We start from the raw sequence: 16,798 nt of genomic DNA, 5'->3' as shown, positions 1-16,798 counted from the left end.
AGCCTCCTTTTAAAATATATATATATATATATATATATATATATATATATATATAATCAATATATATATTGATTTCAGAGAGGAAGGGAGAGGGAGAGAGAGATAGAAACATCAATGATGAGAGAGAATCATTGACCGGCTGCCTCCTGCACACCCCCTACTGGGGATTGAGCCCTCAACCTGAACATGTGCCCTTGGCTGGAATCGATCCCGGAACTCTTCAGTCCACAGGCCAACGCTCTGTCCACTGAGCCAAACCAGCTAGGGCCAGAACCTCCTTTTTGATCAATACATTATTGTCTCGTGAATATCAGTTATGAATATTTAACTTATTTACCCAAGATTTCATCTTAGTTTTGTTAAGAACTTTCATAGAAACACCTGTGGGTTGAGAACCACTAGCAGGGTTGCCTAAGACCATCGGAAAACACAGATATTTACATTACAATTCATAACAGTAGCAAAATTACAGTTATGAAGTAGCAACGAAAATAATTTTATGGTTGGGGGTCACCACAACATGAGGAACTGTATTAAAGGGTCGTGGCATTAGAAAGGTTGAGAACCACTGACTTATAGCATTAAATATCTAGTTCCTGATTTTAGGAATAGATAATATCAAAGAACATAAAAGAAATGGATGCACAAATGTATAGACAAAAACATGTAGGAAAGGCATTTGATTGGTGGGGTCATGTGCTTAATAACCTTTTTGTTCACCAGTGGTAGGTTCTCTGTGTAAGTTGACCATTAGAGAACATTGTTTCTGAGAGGAGTATCTGTTAAACTGATTGTCGGCACAAAGAGATTTTCAGACCAAAGCTGTGAATTTATGGTAACAATCTGTTACCATATAAAATAAAAAGAAGTTAAATTTAAATTTTATAGTTGTTGTTTACCCAAGATGAGAATTCACTATGTGCTTTTAAAAGTGCTTTTGTTAAATTCTCAATTAAATTGTTTTATTTTGGGGGGGGGGTTCTGTTAGACGGTTTTTTTTTGTGTGTGTGTGTGTGTGTTTTTTTTTTAATAGTTTGAAGTATTACAAATAGTAGTACATATGTCTCCTTTTTTTTCCCCATTGACCTCCCCCCGGCCTCCCCTACCCCCCAGTACATGCCTTTACCTGCCTCCCACCCCCCCCCGCCCAGTGTCTTATATCCATTGGTTATGCTTATATGCATGTGTACAAGTCCTTCGGTTGATCTCTTACAGCCGCCCCCCCCCCCTCTGCCAACCTCCCCTGCCTTCCCGCTGTAGTTTGACAGTCTGCTCAATGCTTCTTTGCCTCTGTATCTATTTTTTCCCCATTTCTTTCCTTTAAAAAATCTTGCCTCTGCAGACTAGAAATAATCATTTTAAATCAAGCAAAAGTTAGTACAAATAGTTCAGAAGCTCACTGTAAGCAGTCACAATATTTACTATATTATATATCCATGACACATCATTGCTATTATCAAAGCATTACATTAAAGCATGTTTTGTATTTATTGTAATTTTATCAGGTGTGAAAAGAACAAACATATAAAAAGGGTAAATCTCTATTTGCATTCTCCAAGCCTCCATGACCATGAGCAGCTAGTTCAATCTTGTTCTGATAGGTGGAGAACAGACCAAAAGAATTACTGGTTTGTTTAGTCCTTTAAATTTGTTCCTTAAAAAGATTCCCTCCTCCCCCATCTTGAAGAGTAGATAGCAGGATTATGAAATTGAGAGGTGCTCTGCTGAAAAAGTACATCCTTCTTCCTAATCTTGTTTATGTCAAAACAAGCCAATGGTGATAATATTTTATATACAAGTTCATCACCATATCCTTATAGTGTCATTTTAATCTACCTGAACAAAATCAGTATGTTTAGAAAATATGACGCCAAGTCAAGGTTAGGTGAGCTTAAGTCTTGTGTTTGTGCTTATTTGTTAGATGACCTTGGATCGGTTTATTTCTTTGTGGGAAATCAAATAATCCAACAACTTCAACCTTCCTCTTCCCTCACCTTATTTCTTATATCTTCAATACATTTTTAACTTTATGAAATTGTTATTATTTTCATTTGAAGATTAAAAATAAAAAATTTAATAGGCTTTGCACAAGCTGTTACATAAATTAAGTAAAAAGTTGAGGGAATTTTGGTAAAGAAGGCAGGGAAAGATTATTTATAGAAAACTTTTTGATGCAATCATGTACATGTTTTGGTATAAAAAGAAGACTAATCCTAGCTAGTTTGGCTCAGTGGATAGAGCGTCAGCCTGTGGACTGAAGGGTCCTTGGTTCTGTTCCCAGTCGAGGACATGTACCTCGGTTGCAGACTGATCCCCGGCCTTGGTTCGGGCTGGTGTGGGAGGCAACCAGTCGATGTCTCTCTCTCACATTCACATTTCTATCTCTCCCTCCCTTCCACTTTCTCTAAAAAAACCAATGGAGAAATATCCTCGAGTGAGGATTAACAAAAAAAGAAGACCAGGTATTATAACACCACATGGTTATGGTTATATTTAGGCATATGGTGTTTATAGCATTCTATAGACATGCTCATGCCTGCCCTGGATATATAATAGAACTTTTGCAAGCATGCACAGCAAGAGCATGTTGTTTCTTTACTAGAGGCAAAGTTTAGTTTAAGAGATACAACTTGTGGGGAAACCAAGATGGCGGCATAGGTAAACACCTAAACTGCTGCCTCGCACAACAATTTCAAAACTACAACTAAAAGACAGAATGGACACCATCCAGAACCACAGGAAAGCAGGCTGAGTGAAAATTCTACAACTAGAAGGAAGGAGAAAAGCTCACAGAGAATTGGAGGTACGGCAAAGGGGCTTTGTGCGCGCAGAGAGGAAGGGCGGCTGAGAGCTTGGCTGACTTCCTCTGGCGGAAGGGGGAAGGAAGCCTCGGACCGCGAGCTGGGAAAGGCAGAAGTCTGAAGGCGCACACGGGCCAGTGCGCACAAAGGCTGCGGAGGTAGCCATAGGCTTTCCCTAGTGAAAGGGAGTCAGAGGATCCTGACTGAGCCCCAGTTCTGACTGCAGTGAAGCCCGGTTCCAGGCGAGCCCCTGGGGACCCACGCTCTTGTAGGGGGAGTCTGGACTCTCGGGCGGAGACTCAGGAGCCGGGGAAGGCGGAGGACTGAAAGTGCGCACACGCCGCGCCGGTGCGCACAAAGGCTGCGGGGGTCGCCACAGGCTTTCCCTAGTGGAGGGGAGTCAGAGGATTCTGACTGCACCGAGCCCCAGTTCTGACTGCAGTGAACCCCAGTTCCAGGCGAGCCCCTGGGGACCCACGCTCTTGTGGGGGGAGTCTGGACTCTCAGGCGGAGACTCGAGCTGGGGAAGGCGGAGGACTGAAAGCGCACATGCGCGCAGGGGCGGGGCTGACAGGAAGCCAAGACTGAGACTCCACCCCATCCAAGCTGAGCACAGAGGCTATTGCAATTTGGCAAGTCTAATCCTATAAGGCTGTCTCCAGCACCGAACTTCTCCCAGCATAGACACAGCTGATCCTTACAGCCAACTGGCCCGGAGGTCAATTCTTCCCAGTGATACCAACAACAATAAAGACTTAATTACAACAAGGCTGTACACACAGTCCACAAAGGGGTGCACCAAGAGTGTCCACCTCAGGTTAACTGGGGAAGCAGACCCACTGGGCCATATTGGAAACCTAGCACAAATATCTACCTTACCAACTCAGGGATTCAGTGAAAATGCGGGGTCAAAGAATCAGATCACAAACGAAAGAAATGGAGGAAAACAAACGACTGGATATAGAATTCAAAACCACCGTTATAAGACTTTTTAAGAATATCCTAGAAAAGGCCGATAAATATAACGAGACCCTCGAAGATATGAAAAAGGACCAACTAGAAATTAAACATACACTGACTGAAATAAAAAATATTATACAGAGACCCAGAAACAGAATAGAGGAACACAAGAATCAAGTCAAAGAATTGAAATACAAAGAAGCAAAAAACACTCAACCGAAAAAGCAAAAAGCAAAAAAAAAAATCCAAAAAGTTGAAGATAATGTAAGAAGACTCTGGGACAACTTCAAGCGTACCAACATCAGAATTATGGGGGTGCCAGAAGAAGAGAGAGAGCAAGATACTGAAAACCTATTTGAAGAAATAATGACCGAAAACTTCCCCCACCTGGTGAAAGAAATAGACTTACAAGTCCAGGAAGCCCACAGAACCCCAAACAAAAGGAATCCAAAGAGGACCACACCAAGACACATCATAATTAAAATGCCAAGAGCAAAAGACAAAGAGAGAATATTAAAAGCAGCAAGAGAAAAACAGTTAATTACCTACAAGGGAGCACCCATACGACTGTCAGCTGACTTCTCAACAGAAACTATGCAGGCCAGACGGGAGTGGCAAGAAATTTTCAATGTGATGAATAGCAAGAACCTACAACCAAGATTACTCTACCCAGCAAAGCTATCATTCAGAATTGAAGGGCAGATAAAGAGCTTCACAGATAAGAAAAAGCTGAAGGAGTTCATCACCACCAAACCAGTACTATATGAAATGCTGAAAGGTATTCTTAAAGAAGAGGAAGAAGAAAAAAGTAAAGAGAAAAAATTATGAACAACAAATACATATCTATCAACAAGCCAACCTAAAAATCAAGTGAATTAAAAACCTGAGGAGCAGAATAATCTGGTGAATATAATAGAATCAGGGGCATAGAAAGGGAGTGGGCTGATAATTCTCAGGGGGAAAGGGGTATGGGGGGGTTCATGAAGAGAATGGACAAAAATCATACACCTATGGATGAGGACAGTGGGGGGGAGGTAAGGGCAGAAGGTGGGGTGGGAAAGGGGTGGAGGGAGCTATGGGGGGAAAAAGGAGAAATAATTGTAATAATCTGAATAAAGATTTATTTAAAAAAAAAAAAAAAAAAAAAAGAGATACAACTTGTGACTTGGATCCTATGTTGGAACATTTAGAAGCTTTGTTAACCAGGGTTTGGGAAAAAGATCAAGGAAAAGGCAAACAAAAGCAATAAGTTAGTTTTTAATGCTTTTTGTCATTTAGGCAGCTGTGTTTATATCTCCTTCACAGATAGATTAGCACAGTGGTTTCCCTTGTAATGACTACAAACATCAGGGGCATTGGTTTACTTTGACCAGGATAAGTTGGTTTTCTACACAGATACCTGGGTAAGCCTTCAATAGCCTCTTTCCTAAGGCAGCAACTAGCACAGAAGCCATAGTGCTCAGCATTGAAAGATTCAAGTCTTTTTCGAATAGAAATTCTAAAGCAGTAATTCTTACTACCCTTGGTAATAGAGGGTAATTTTATCATATGAGGTGTCTCTTTTCATCACAGATTGGGGAAGAGGTAAACCAGTCCATTTAGTGTATCTGTTGCAGGGGCAGGGAGAGATTAAAACCAACCAAGATAAAATCTTATCAACTCATCTCCCAGGGTGAATGTGGCCCCAGCTGGCAAGTAACAATCCTATTTAATAAAAGAGTAATATGCAAATTGACCATCACTCCAACACACAAGATGGCTGCCCCCATGTGGACACAAGATGGCCGCCACAAGAGGGCCAGCAGGGCAGGGCAGTTGGGAGGGACCAGGCCTTCAAGGGAGGGCAGTTGTGGGCGATCAGGCCAGCAGGGGAGGGCAGTTGGGAGGGACCAGGCCTGCAAGGGAGGGCAGTTGGGGGCGATCAAGCCTGCAGGGGAGGGCAGTTAGGAGTGACCAGGCTGGCAGGGGAGGGGGCAGTTGCGGGGGACCCAGGCCTGCAGGGGAGAGCAGTTAGGGGCAATCAGGCTGGCAGGGGAGCAGTTAGGCATCAATCAGGCTGGCAGGCAGAAGCACTTGGGGCAATCAGGAAGGCAGGTAGGCGAACAGTTGGGAGCCAGCAGTCCTGGATTGTGAGAGGGATGTCTGAATGCCCTCAAAGGGTCCCAGATTGGAGAGGGTGCAGGCTGGGCTGAGGGACACACACACACACACACACACACACACACCGCATGAATTTCGTGCACCGGGCCTCTAGTTCTAATATAATGGGAGTCAGGTAAGACAGGTCTTTCCTCTGCTACAGTTTAGCTATAAAGTACTGAGTGAAGCAAGGAAAAGTCCTACTTTCTGTGTCTGTAGCATATAGATTTTAACATGAAAATAGATTTTCTTTCCCTACCCATTAGGGAAGCTTCTCTTTAACATAAATGACCACTGTCTTTATCTTTGGTCCCTGCTTCTTAAGGGAAATGCCTTTGGAAATGATGACTCATGGGAACATGACACAGATACCTCCTCATTGCTTATGCCACTTGAACCACCAATTTCTGCAGTTGAGTTCAGCCTACTTCTAGCAGTTGAGTGCCTAGAAGTGCTTGGGCAAATAGATGGTCTGTTCTTTGAAAAATCCAGCTGCTTCTGTCTCTGGCTGGATAACTGCTGTTTTGTGTGTATGTTTTACACCAATTATGCCATCTCTTATGTTCTCTATTCCTGGGTTTTCAGGATCACCAGCCATTTGCAAATGCCCACGATGTGCTGGCCCGCTCCCGCAGTCGCGCCAATGTGCTGAACAAGGTAGAGTATGCCCAGCAGCGCTGGAAGCTTCAAGTTCAAGAGCAGCGGAAGTCCGTCTTTGACCGTCATGTTGTCCTCAGCTAATTGAGAATCAAATTCAAGGTAACTAGAAAGCAACAATGCAGACAGCTGGAAAAAACTGACTGATTTTTCCTGGGTTTTGTTTTAATGCCCTGTTGATTTCACCAACTCCTGCTGGAAAATTCAAAACCTAAAACAAAAACGTGCTTGGAATTTTTTTTCTTGTTAACATATTAACAGAGACATTTTTTAAAGCACACACCAAGTCGCCAATAAACCTTATCCTATTTATGACAAAGTCCATCTGCCTGTAAATTACCTTGAAGTCCTTTACCTGGAACAGGCATTCTCTTTTTCACCACACAGTTTTAACTTGGTTTTCAGGATAATTTTCAGGTGGGTTTTTGTGGCACGGGCGGGAAGGGATGTGTGGGAACTGCTTAACATAACTTTTCTCGAGTCACTTTACTATAAAAAAAACTTTTGTAAATAGACTTTATCTTATATTTTTAAGTTTCATTTCTATATTGCAGTGTGGCCAGCCTCATCAAAGCCCTGACTTATCCTTTTTGAATTTTGCACTGACTGTATTATAGGTATCTGGTTGGCTGGTAGCTGCACTTTATGGTAAACTAGACCTGAAATGCCTGGTGCCTCTTCACAAAATGCAGATCTTCTTTTAAGTACTGTGATGTCTGATGCAATGCATCCTAGAACAAACTGGCCACTTTCTAGTTCACTCTAATGACTAAACATAGTCTTGGCATGAGTGGTCTTTCTCATCCCCTAATATCTTTAAGGATGAATCCTAAGGACTTGGATACTTGCAATAAAGAACTTTTCTTTTAAACCAAGCCATGGATTGGTGACATACACATATTGTCAGCATTTTTGGTCAGGTTGAGAGGCAGCTGTTTGAGCTCTGGTGTGTGCAGCGTTGAACAAGTAATGGAGTTCTCTGTGTGCCTCCCTCGGAAGGGTAGAACAGTCATTGGATAACTGGCTTTTTTCTTCCTATGTCCTCTTTGGAATGGAACAATAAAAATAATTTTTGAAACACCTACCAGTGTATCTATGTCTCTTAACTTCTCTCTCCTCTCTCTTTTGCTGTATGATGAACTTAGAGATGTAAAGGCATGTGCACCCTATTGTGAGATTACTGTTTTATACCAGTCTAATTATAAAACATTGGTACTAAATTGTGTGTGTGTGTACAGGGGGAGAGAGAGAGAGAGAGAAAGAGAGAGTGTGTATGGGTACTAAGATAGGCCTCTGAAAGTATACAAATACCATACAAATACCATTTTGATATATTGGGATATATATATTTTGATATATATTTAAAATGCATGTTATAAGAAATTCTTGGCAAAAATTATAATTAAATTACATTAAATTTATAGGTATAAGGTTTTAGAAGCTATTAATGGATTTTTTTAGTTAATAAAAACAATTTTTCAGACCTACAAATTTAACCTAAGTTATTGATTTTATTGTTAATATTAAAATATGTAATTTCAACTACAACCAAGTGAAATTTATGCCAGGGATTCAAGACTGGTTGAATATTCGAAGATCAGCTAATAAAACCTATCACATCAACAGGCTGGAGAAGAAAAATGAAATGATCCTATCAATAGATGCAGAAAAAGCATTTGGCAAACTTCAACACCCATTTATGAAAAAAACAAAACACCTCAGTAAACTAAGAATAGATAAGAACATCCTCAACTAGATAAAAAATATCTACAAAAACCCACAGCTAACATACTTAACGGTAAAAAGTGCAAGTGTTCCTGCTAAGATGAGGAACATGGCAAGGTGTCCTCACCACTGCTTTTCGGCATTATACTGCAAATCCTAGCTAATGCAGTAAGACAAGAAGAGGTATACAGATTGGGAAGGAAGAAATAAAATTGTCTGCTTCAGATGAAATGATCATCTATGTGGAAAATAAAAAATCACAAAATAAAAACCTCTTAAAAAGAATGATCATAGCAAAGTTGCAGGATAGAAAGTTAATATACAGAAAGTAATTGCCTTCCTATATTCTAGCAATGAACAAATGAAATTAAAAACAATACCATTTACCAATACCAGCCCCCAAAATGAAATAGGTATAAATCTAACAAAATATGTACAAATGAGGAAAACCACAAAACTAATGGAAGAAGTCAAAGAAGGACTAAATAAACAGAGATACTCAATGTCCATGAATAGGAAGACTCAATACTGTCAAAATGTCAGTTTTTCTCAACTTGATCTGTAGATTCAATACAATCCCATTGAAAATCCCCAGCAAGTTATTTTCTGTATTTCAACAAACTGACCCTAAAGTTTATATCAAGAAGCCAAAGAACCAGAAAAGCCAGCACAATATTAACGTAGAAGTACAGAGGAGTGACAATATCCGATTGAAGACGTATTATAAAGTTACAGCAATCAACTCAGTGTCAGCGTAGTACTGACAGAATAGGTTAATAGAACACAATAGAGAGCCATACAAATATAGTCAACTGATCTTTGACAAAGAAATAAAGGCAATACAATGGAGGGGGGCGGAAAGCTAGACACAGACCTTATACCCTTCAAAATATTAACTCAAAATGGACTACAGACCTAAATGTAAAACAAAACTATAAATGCCTAGAACATAACAGGAGAAAATTTAGATTACTCTTGGTTTGGCAATGACTTTTTAGATACAACACCAAAAGCACAAATATGAAAGAAATTGATAAGCTGGACTTCATTAAAATTAAAAACTTCTGCTCTGAAAGACATTGTCAAGAGAAGTAGAAGACAAGCCACAGACTAGGAGAAAATATTTGCAAAAGACATATCTGATAAAGTACTATTATCTAAAATATACAAAGAACTCTTAAAACTCAACAATAAGACCTGATTAACAAAAGGACAAAGACCTGAACAGACACCTCACCAAAGAAGATAAATAGATGGCAAATAAGCATATGAAGAAATGCTCCACCTCATATATTCTAATAGGATATATTAAAATGACCTTTTAGAATGACCAAAATCCAGGACACTGATAACACCAAATGCTGATATGGATATGGAGCAACAGGAACTCACATTGCTGATGAAAATGCAAAATGGTATGGCCACTTAGGAAAACAGTTGGACAGTTTCTTACAAAACTGTATAACATACCCTTAACTATAAAAACCAACAATCACAATCCTTGGTATTTACCTAAATTAGTTGAAATCTTATAGACACACGAAAACCTGCACATAAATTTTTATAGCAGCTTTATTTAAAATTGTCATAACTTAAAAGCAACCAAGATGTTCTTCAGTAGGTGAATGGATAAATAAAGTAGACTATATCCAAACAGTGGAATATTCAGTGCCAGAAATAAATTATCAAGCCAAATTAAAAATACATAGAGAAACCTTAAATGCGTATTCCTAAATAAAGAAGCCAGTCTGAAAAGGCTACATACTATATGACATTCTGGAAAAGGCAAAACTATGTATGGAGACAGTAAAAAAAATCAGTGGTTGTCAGGTATTGGGGAAGGGAGGGATGAATAGGTGGAGCACTTGTCATTGTACATTTGTCAAAACTCATGGAATGTACAACACCAAGAGTGAACTCTGTGTACACTACGGGCTTTGAGTGATAATGATGTGTCAATATTGGTTCATTAATTGTAACATATATTTGGGTGGGATGTTGCTAGCGGGGAAGAATGTGTGTGTGTAGGGGCGGGAGCTATGTAGGAACTCTTACTTTCTGCTCAGTTTTGCTGTGCATCCAAAATTGCTCTAAAAAATACAATCTATTTAGAAGCCAACACATTTAATAGATATTTTAACAAACTAGGTTCACGTGGATCTTCCTGGTTATGGCCTTAATCTCTATTTAAAGAATATTGACCAATATTGCACATTATGAGGCTATTACTTAAAGATAATTCTGATATAAAATAATATAACCCAGATGAATGGGGGAGCATTATTTTTACAAAAGACTTTGTTATAGGAGTCCGGTTTCATAAGTAAACATTTCTACTTGGTATTGTTATGTGTTGTCATATCTACATGTTAAGTAGAAAAAAAAACAACACACACAGCTAAACCAGAACTGAGCAGTTCTGTTTAACTGTAAGCTACTTTGCATATTGTTACTAAATGATCACCTATAAATCAGGTTAAATCTGACTGAATCCAAAATACAGCACGGTGGTGACAATACTCAGGTAAGAGACTCTTCCCCAGAGTGGTCCATGGGGGAGAATAAGAATATGATTTAGCCCTAGCTGGTTTGGCTCAATGGATAGAGCGTCGGCCTGCGGACTGAAGGGTCCCAGGTTCAATTCTGGCCAAGGGCACATGCTGGGTTGCGAGCTCGATCCCCAGTAAGGGCATGCAGGAGGCAGCCAATCAATGGTTCTCTCACATTGATGTTTCTATCTCTCTCTCCCTCTTCCTTCCTCTCTAAAATCAATAAAATATATTTTTTAAAAAGAATATGATTTATCAGAAAATCCCTAGGTACTGTTGGTAAATGATGAATTTTGTCAGCTACCTGGTTATTCCATTATCTTAAACTATCAATTATGCCTATATGTTAAAAGATTCAGATTTTGCTGGTGATTAATCCATCTGGAGTAGTGAGAAGGGTTTTGGTTTGGAAGTCAAGAGACCTAGGTTCTGACCCCTGCTCTGCAACCTTAGCCAAGTTACATCCCACGAGGGATTGGGTAAGAGGATTTCTAAGGTTCCTCCATCCCTGACTTTCCATAACTCAATTATAGGTGTAGTTGTAGCTTTGTTTTTCACATACTAGATATTTTTAATGTCTTTGCAAGTTGAAGCTTTTATGCTCAGCAGAGCATCCAAAATCTATTTAGAATATTATCATTAAGACCTCATTTATTTCCCAGAAGAGCTCTAGGACAGAAACCTGAGACTTTTCCAAGATAGGAGAATTTGTTAGCTGTGCATGAATCTGGAACTGCCAGACCCCAGCACTAATAGTCTGTGTTGCTTTCTTTTAAAAACTCCTCAGTTTCTACAAACATGTCCAGCTTCCTCTAGACTTCCTTAATCATCTTCATTACTGCATTTTGCATTCTGTCACTCTGTTGTGTTGTGGTTAAATGTTCTTCTTTGAATAAAAGGTGATCATATATATATATAGCCCTAACCGGTTTGGCTCAATGGATAGAGCATTGGCCTGCGGACCCAAGGGTCCCAGGTTCGATTCCGGTCACGGGCATGTACCTTGGTTGCGGGCACATCCCCAGTGGGGCGTGTGCAGGAGGCAGCTGATTGACATTTCTCTCTCATCAATGCTACTCTCTCTCCCTCTCCTCTCTGTAAAAAAATCAATAAAATATATTTTTAAAAAAAGAAAAGGTGATCATATTTAAATGCTACTACATTGAGTAGTGAGCTTTTGGTATACATTCCCCATTTTGGAAATGCTCAATAGAAAAGCTTCTCATGGGTGTGTCTCCAAACACAAGGCTCTATTTCCCAGGATAAAGCAAAGTCTTGTTAAAGCCTAGACATTTTTAATTACCTGTGGCATATGCAAATTATTCAGATTTCATCTGAGTCAAGGTTTACAATAGTATTAAATGATCTGTCAGAATAAAACAATTCTCAAAAAGTGTGTGTGTGTGATTGGCTTTGATGGCATCTGCCTTATGTTTGGTATCCTGTTGTGTCGCTTCTGGCTTGTCAGCCATAGGCAGAAACAAGGCTTTGCTGTCCTCAGAAATGTAGATATATGGGCTCCATCCTCATTGTGCCATCATTTTGTAGCTTCTGCCATACTTGTTCTTTATCTACTCTCTATCTCTGGCTTGGGAATTTCCTGTTTTCTCTCGGCAACTTTTTCTTTTTGACACAATGTTGGCTAGTTTTTAATCTCACAGAGATTTTTGTTTTATGTTATTTCAGGTCATTTGGTCAGTGATTAGGAATCTTTCACTTCCTGTTTCTCTGTTTTGATTTTCCATTGGACCTATCGCACTTACATCATTCCCCCTCTCCTACCCACCTCTTAGGAATAGTTTTTCCTGGCATTTACCCCTTTTCCAGTCTGTCTCAACATGATTTATTATAATCCTCATCCCCCACCCCCTGTTGCCCTTTCTGTTTCCATAGTCATTCGTCCTTCAGTAGCCATACTAGATAGGCTAGGCTTTTTCACAGGAACTGTAATACATTTATTCACACTTGAATTCTGGTGCTTAGAGGCTGCTCCACCCATTACATAGTGCAGCCTGCAGAGTTTTTGCTCCCCTCAGGTAGGGCAACAAATGACAATGTTATCTAATCCTGCCCATAAGTATTAGAGCTGAGGATATGTTTTTATTGATTTGAGAGAGAGAGATGTGAGAGAGAAACATCGATTGGGGCTTTCCATACTTGCCCCAACCATGGATCGAACCCACAACCTAGGTATGTGCCCTGACCTGGAATTAAACCTGAAACCTATTGGTGTACAGAACAATACTCCAACCAACTGAGCCACCTGGCCAGGGCATTAAGAGTTTTTAAGAGTAAATTATTCCTTTTTTATTTTCGGATTTGCCTCTAGCAAATCAGGTATTATTTAGAAAAGCTATGCTGTGAGGTAGCATGATCATTAACTAGTTTGTAATTTCTCCAACGTGTATTTTAAATATTGTGGTGTTTCAGTGTTTCCCAAACGTCAGTTATTTGCATACACCTTCACAGTCTTCATTATCTGTGTTCCACCTGTACGGGTATTTACTGTTTTTCTTCAAACCAATTCACATTTTTTACTCTAGATTTTATTTTTAAAATTTGTATCATACTATAAATGTGAAATCAGTATAATTCACAATAAATAGACATGAAGAGTTAAATATTATTAGAGTCTAGCTAGCTAGTACTGCTTGTTGAAGGCTTCCATCTGAGGAGGATCAGAAAGCCTTCTGGGAATGTAGGAGACACTATCACCAGACTAACACTATATCTATGTAATCATTGGAACTGGAAGAGAATTGAAAGGCAATAATTTTCTCACCAGGTGAATCAGTATTATTTCATGCTGTTTCTGTGCAGCATCAAAAATCCTCCCTCTTGCTCTAGCTGGTTTGTCTTGGTGAATAGAGCATCAGCCTGCGTACTGAAGGATCCCGGGTTCGATTCCGGTCAGGGGCTTGATCCCCAGTGTGGGGCATGCAGAAGGCAGCCAATCAATGTTTCTCTCTCATCATTGATATTTCTAACTCTCCCTTCCTCTCTGAAATCAATAAAAATATATATATTTTTTAAATCCTCCCTCTTACTACCCACAGAATATTGTAACCCCATCTAGTTTTCAGAATGAGCTCAAAAACTAGTACATCAAAGCAGAAAAGTCTTTAAAACATTGATCTCTGAGGAAATTGATGATATTTGCTCTCCTTGGATTTTCCCAAATTTATAAACTTGGTTATGTTTCCAGGCTAACAAAGAAATGATGGACAATAGAAGCTACTCTAGTCTGCCAGAAAAAGTGCCTGTCTTCTCGGATTCTGCCCACTTGCCGCTGAGCAGGTCCTTCTATCTGGACCCCATGGTCACTCTCCACTTGTACCCCGAGGCCCCGGTGCCATCCCCTTACTTTGAAGACCTGCCATTGCTGCCCTTTTCCAGTGATTCACTGGTCCTGGAAAATTACAGTGAGCCCTGCCCCTTCTCCTTCCCAATGCCTTATCCAAATTACAGGAGGTGCGACTACTCCTATGGGCCCTCCTTTATCCGGAAAAGGAATGAACGGGAAAGGCAGCGTGTGAAGTGTGTCAACGAAGGCTATGCTCAGCTCCGACATCACCTGCCAGAGGAGTACCTGGAGAAGCGACTCAGCAAAGTGGAAACCCTCAGAGCTGCGATCAAGTACATTCATTACCTGCAGTCTCTCCTGCACCCTGATAAGGCCGAGACCGAGAACAACCCTGGGAAAGGTTCCGCCATCATAGCAACTGCCAGCTGCCACACGGACCCCATTTTTAGAATCATTTGACTCAGTGGTTCTAAATAGAAACAAGTAATGTCACAAAATGGGTTTCAGAGCATCATGCAGTAGTTTTCCCTAAATGTAATTTCTGGGTGGGCAGGTAATAGCTCGGATTAACCTGTGCTGGATATTTCTTACCTGGGTTTCAGGTGTGCTAAACATCATCTTCTGTAGATTGAGAAGATGCTTCTTAAGCACTTCAGGGGAGCAGGAGTCCCAGGATTCTCTATACCTCTCACCTTGCCCTTCTCACACCCTTCGCCAGAGTCTCAGCCGTGAGAAACTCTTAAAAGCATTGTGTGAGGAATGGTTCCTGAATACTAGTAGTGCACTTTGCTAACCTTCATGCTAAGCAAACACAACGAGCTCCCTTGATTTGTCAAAGTTTGGTGTTTTTTATGATTTGGGGTTGACAATAAATCTATGCCTTACCCATGTCATGATAAGAAAGTGTCTCAGATCTGTGGCAAAAGTAGTTAACAAAACCTTGTTGTCATCTCAAGTTATTTCAGAGTCACCTTTTTCCTGCATAGAGAAGACTTCCTTAGGCAGCTTAGTGTAGAGGGTAAGAGGTCAAGCTCTGGAATCAAATTGCTTCAATGTAAACTGATTCTGCTACTTGCTCTCCATGTCTCAGCTCTTCATCCACAGAATGAGAATTTTAAAAAATAGCAACTACCCAATATGTTTACTATGAGGATTAACAGGTTAGCAGTGCCTGGCACGTAGTAAGTATTTATAACCTTTATTATTGGTGTCATTATTATTAATCCTCCTCTTGTTTTGTCCATAGCATCTACATTCTCCAGGTTCTTTAAGCCAAAAAACCTGCAGCTGCCTTCACCCCTGGGAAGGACAGTCGCTGCCCCATATCTTGGAGTTTGCCTTCAGAATATCTGTTCCTCTTCCCATGACTAGGCTCAGCTCTTCCTGCTCCCATGTCCCATCTGTCACCAGGCTCAGTCAGAACTTCCACTACACTGTCACACTCATCTCCAGTGTGATTCTCTATGACGTCTTCCCACCCCAGCCATTATTTGCTGCTTTGTTTTGTATACACATTTCTGTGCAGTTTCTCTCCTGCTATCCTTACATGCCATTACACACCTCTCTGTCTTCTTCAGTAGACTGTAAGCTCCTTGAAGATAGGGACCAGTCTTACTCATTCTGTACTCTTGGCACCCAGCGAAGAGCCTCAGTTAGGCAGGTGTTGTCAGGAAATATTCGATGTTACTATTTTCCTATTCCTACCCTGTTACCTGTCGGGGTAACTGTTAACAGTCTCCTCCCCAGCCTCCCAGGCTCTGTTCTCAACTGGCTCCATCCTCACTCTGTTGTTCTTCCTTAAAGCATTACGTTGCTCAAACCCTAGGACGATGGCCTGTTGACTACCACATGGTTTTTGTTTGTTTGTTTTTTATATTTATCTTCTTGGTTTTCAAGGCTCCCACAAATCTGGCCCCTTCCCAAATATCCACACACACCTTGATTTTTCCCATGAAACCCATTCCTACCCCAAAAAGAAAGATAGTTTTGCAAATGCATCCTTCTCTGTTAGCTCTTGCTTCCTACCTAAATTGGAATAGTCCCTATGGAAATCCTACCTGTCTTATTTAGGAATCCTTCTCTCACTGCCAGAGACTTCACTGGTTTTTCTTGGACTCTTAACTTTGTGCAGCAAAGACCTCAGCCTTTAGGTATGTCGTCCTGGGTAACAGTCATTCTGTTAAGTTATGCTCTGTGAGAGCGGTCATCGGGTAAGATGCTTTTGACTGTAAGGAAGAAAAAAATCCAATCCAGATTGGTACAATCAGTAAAGGCTCACGTAACTGAAGCTTCTCCTAAGGCTGCCCTAAGGCCAGGCTCAACAGTCACCAACCACCTGTCTTCTTTAGGTCTATCGCTTGTCTTCCTCTGGGAAGTTTCCGTGCCCCAGAAAGGCTGTCAGGAGCTCCCAGAACCACACACTTCCTTATTACTTATAGTAGGAAAGAGAGTCTATAACCCAGGGTGTTCCCAGCAAGTCTGGAGCGCCCTGGGGACATGTCCCTGCAGCTAGGGGGATGGGATGTGCTGATTAACATGTTCCACCTGTGGAGCTGGGGGTACTTTCAGCCTCTCCTAACCACATGGATCCTCAAATAGAGACAGGAACTGGTGGTACAGGGGAATAGTAACGTGGGAGAGACACCCACGAATGTCCCTACATG

General features: G+C 40.7%; 2 protein-coding genes across 4 annotated transcripts in view; both read left to right on the top strand.

The window, feature by feature from the left end:
• The window catches only part of TMEM9B (TMEM9 domain family member B), a 35,667-nt gene that overhangs the window by 10,215 nt on the left and 8,654 nt on the right, over positions 1–16,798 (top strand). Inside the window, exons 5-6 of one of the 3 annotated variants that reach the window (XM_080641061.1) lie at positions 6,486–6,659; positions 14,300–15,032. In XM_080641061.1, coding sequence (XP_080497187.1) covers positions 6,486–6,641 — 156 coding nt within the window. In that variant the 3' untranslated portion in view covers positions 6,642–6,659; positions 14,300–15,032. Of the gene's footprint in view, positions 1–6,485; positions 6,660–7,174; positions 9,285–14,299; positions 15,033–16,798 lie in introns of those variants that run through there. The other 2 variants (XM_080641062.1, XM_080641063.1) reach the window with 2 other exon arrangements.
• ASCL3 (achaete-scute family bHLH transcription factor 3) lies at positions 14,049–14,594 on the top strand (the record flags this gene model as incomplete). The annotated part of the gene is made up of 1 exon (XM_080641064.1): positions 14,049–14,594. The coding sequence occupies one exon, from the start codon at positions 14,049–14,051 to the stop codon at positions 14,592–14,594; it is 546 nt and encodes a 181-aa protein (XP_080497190.1).

The sequence above is a fragment of the Plecotus auritus genome (assembly GCF_963455305.1).
Source record: "Plecotus auritus genome assembly, chromosome: 9".
NCBI classification, from domain to species: domain Eukaryota; kingdom Metazoa; phylum Chordata; class Mammalia; order Chiroptera; family Vespertilionidae; genus Plecotus; species Plecotus auritus.
Note: the sequence above shows the minus strand (reverse complement) of the source record. Positions and strands in the feature narration are given on the sequence as shown.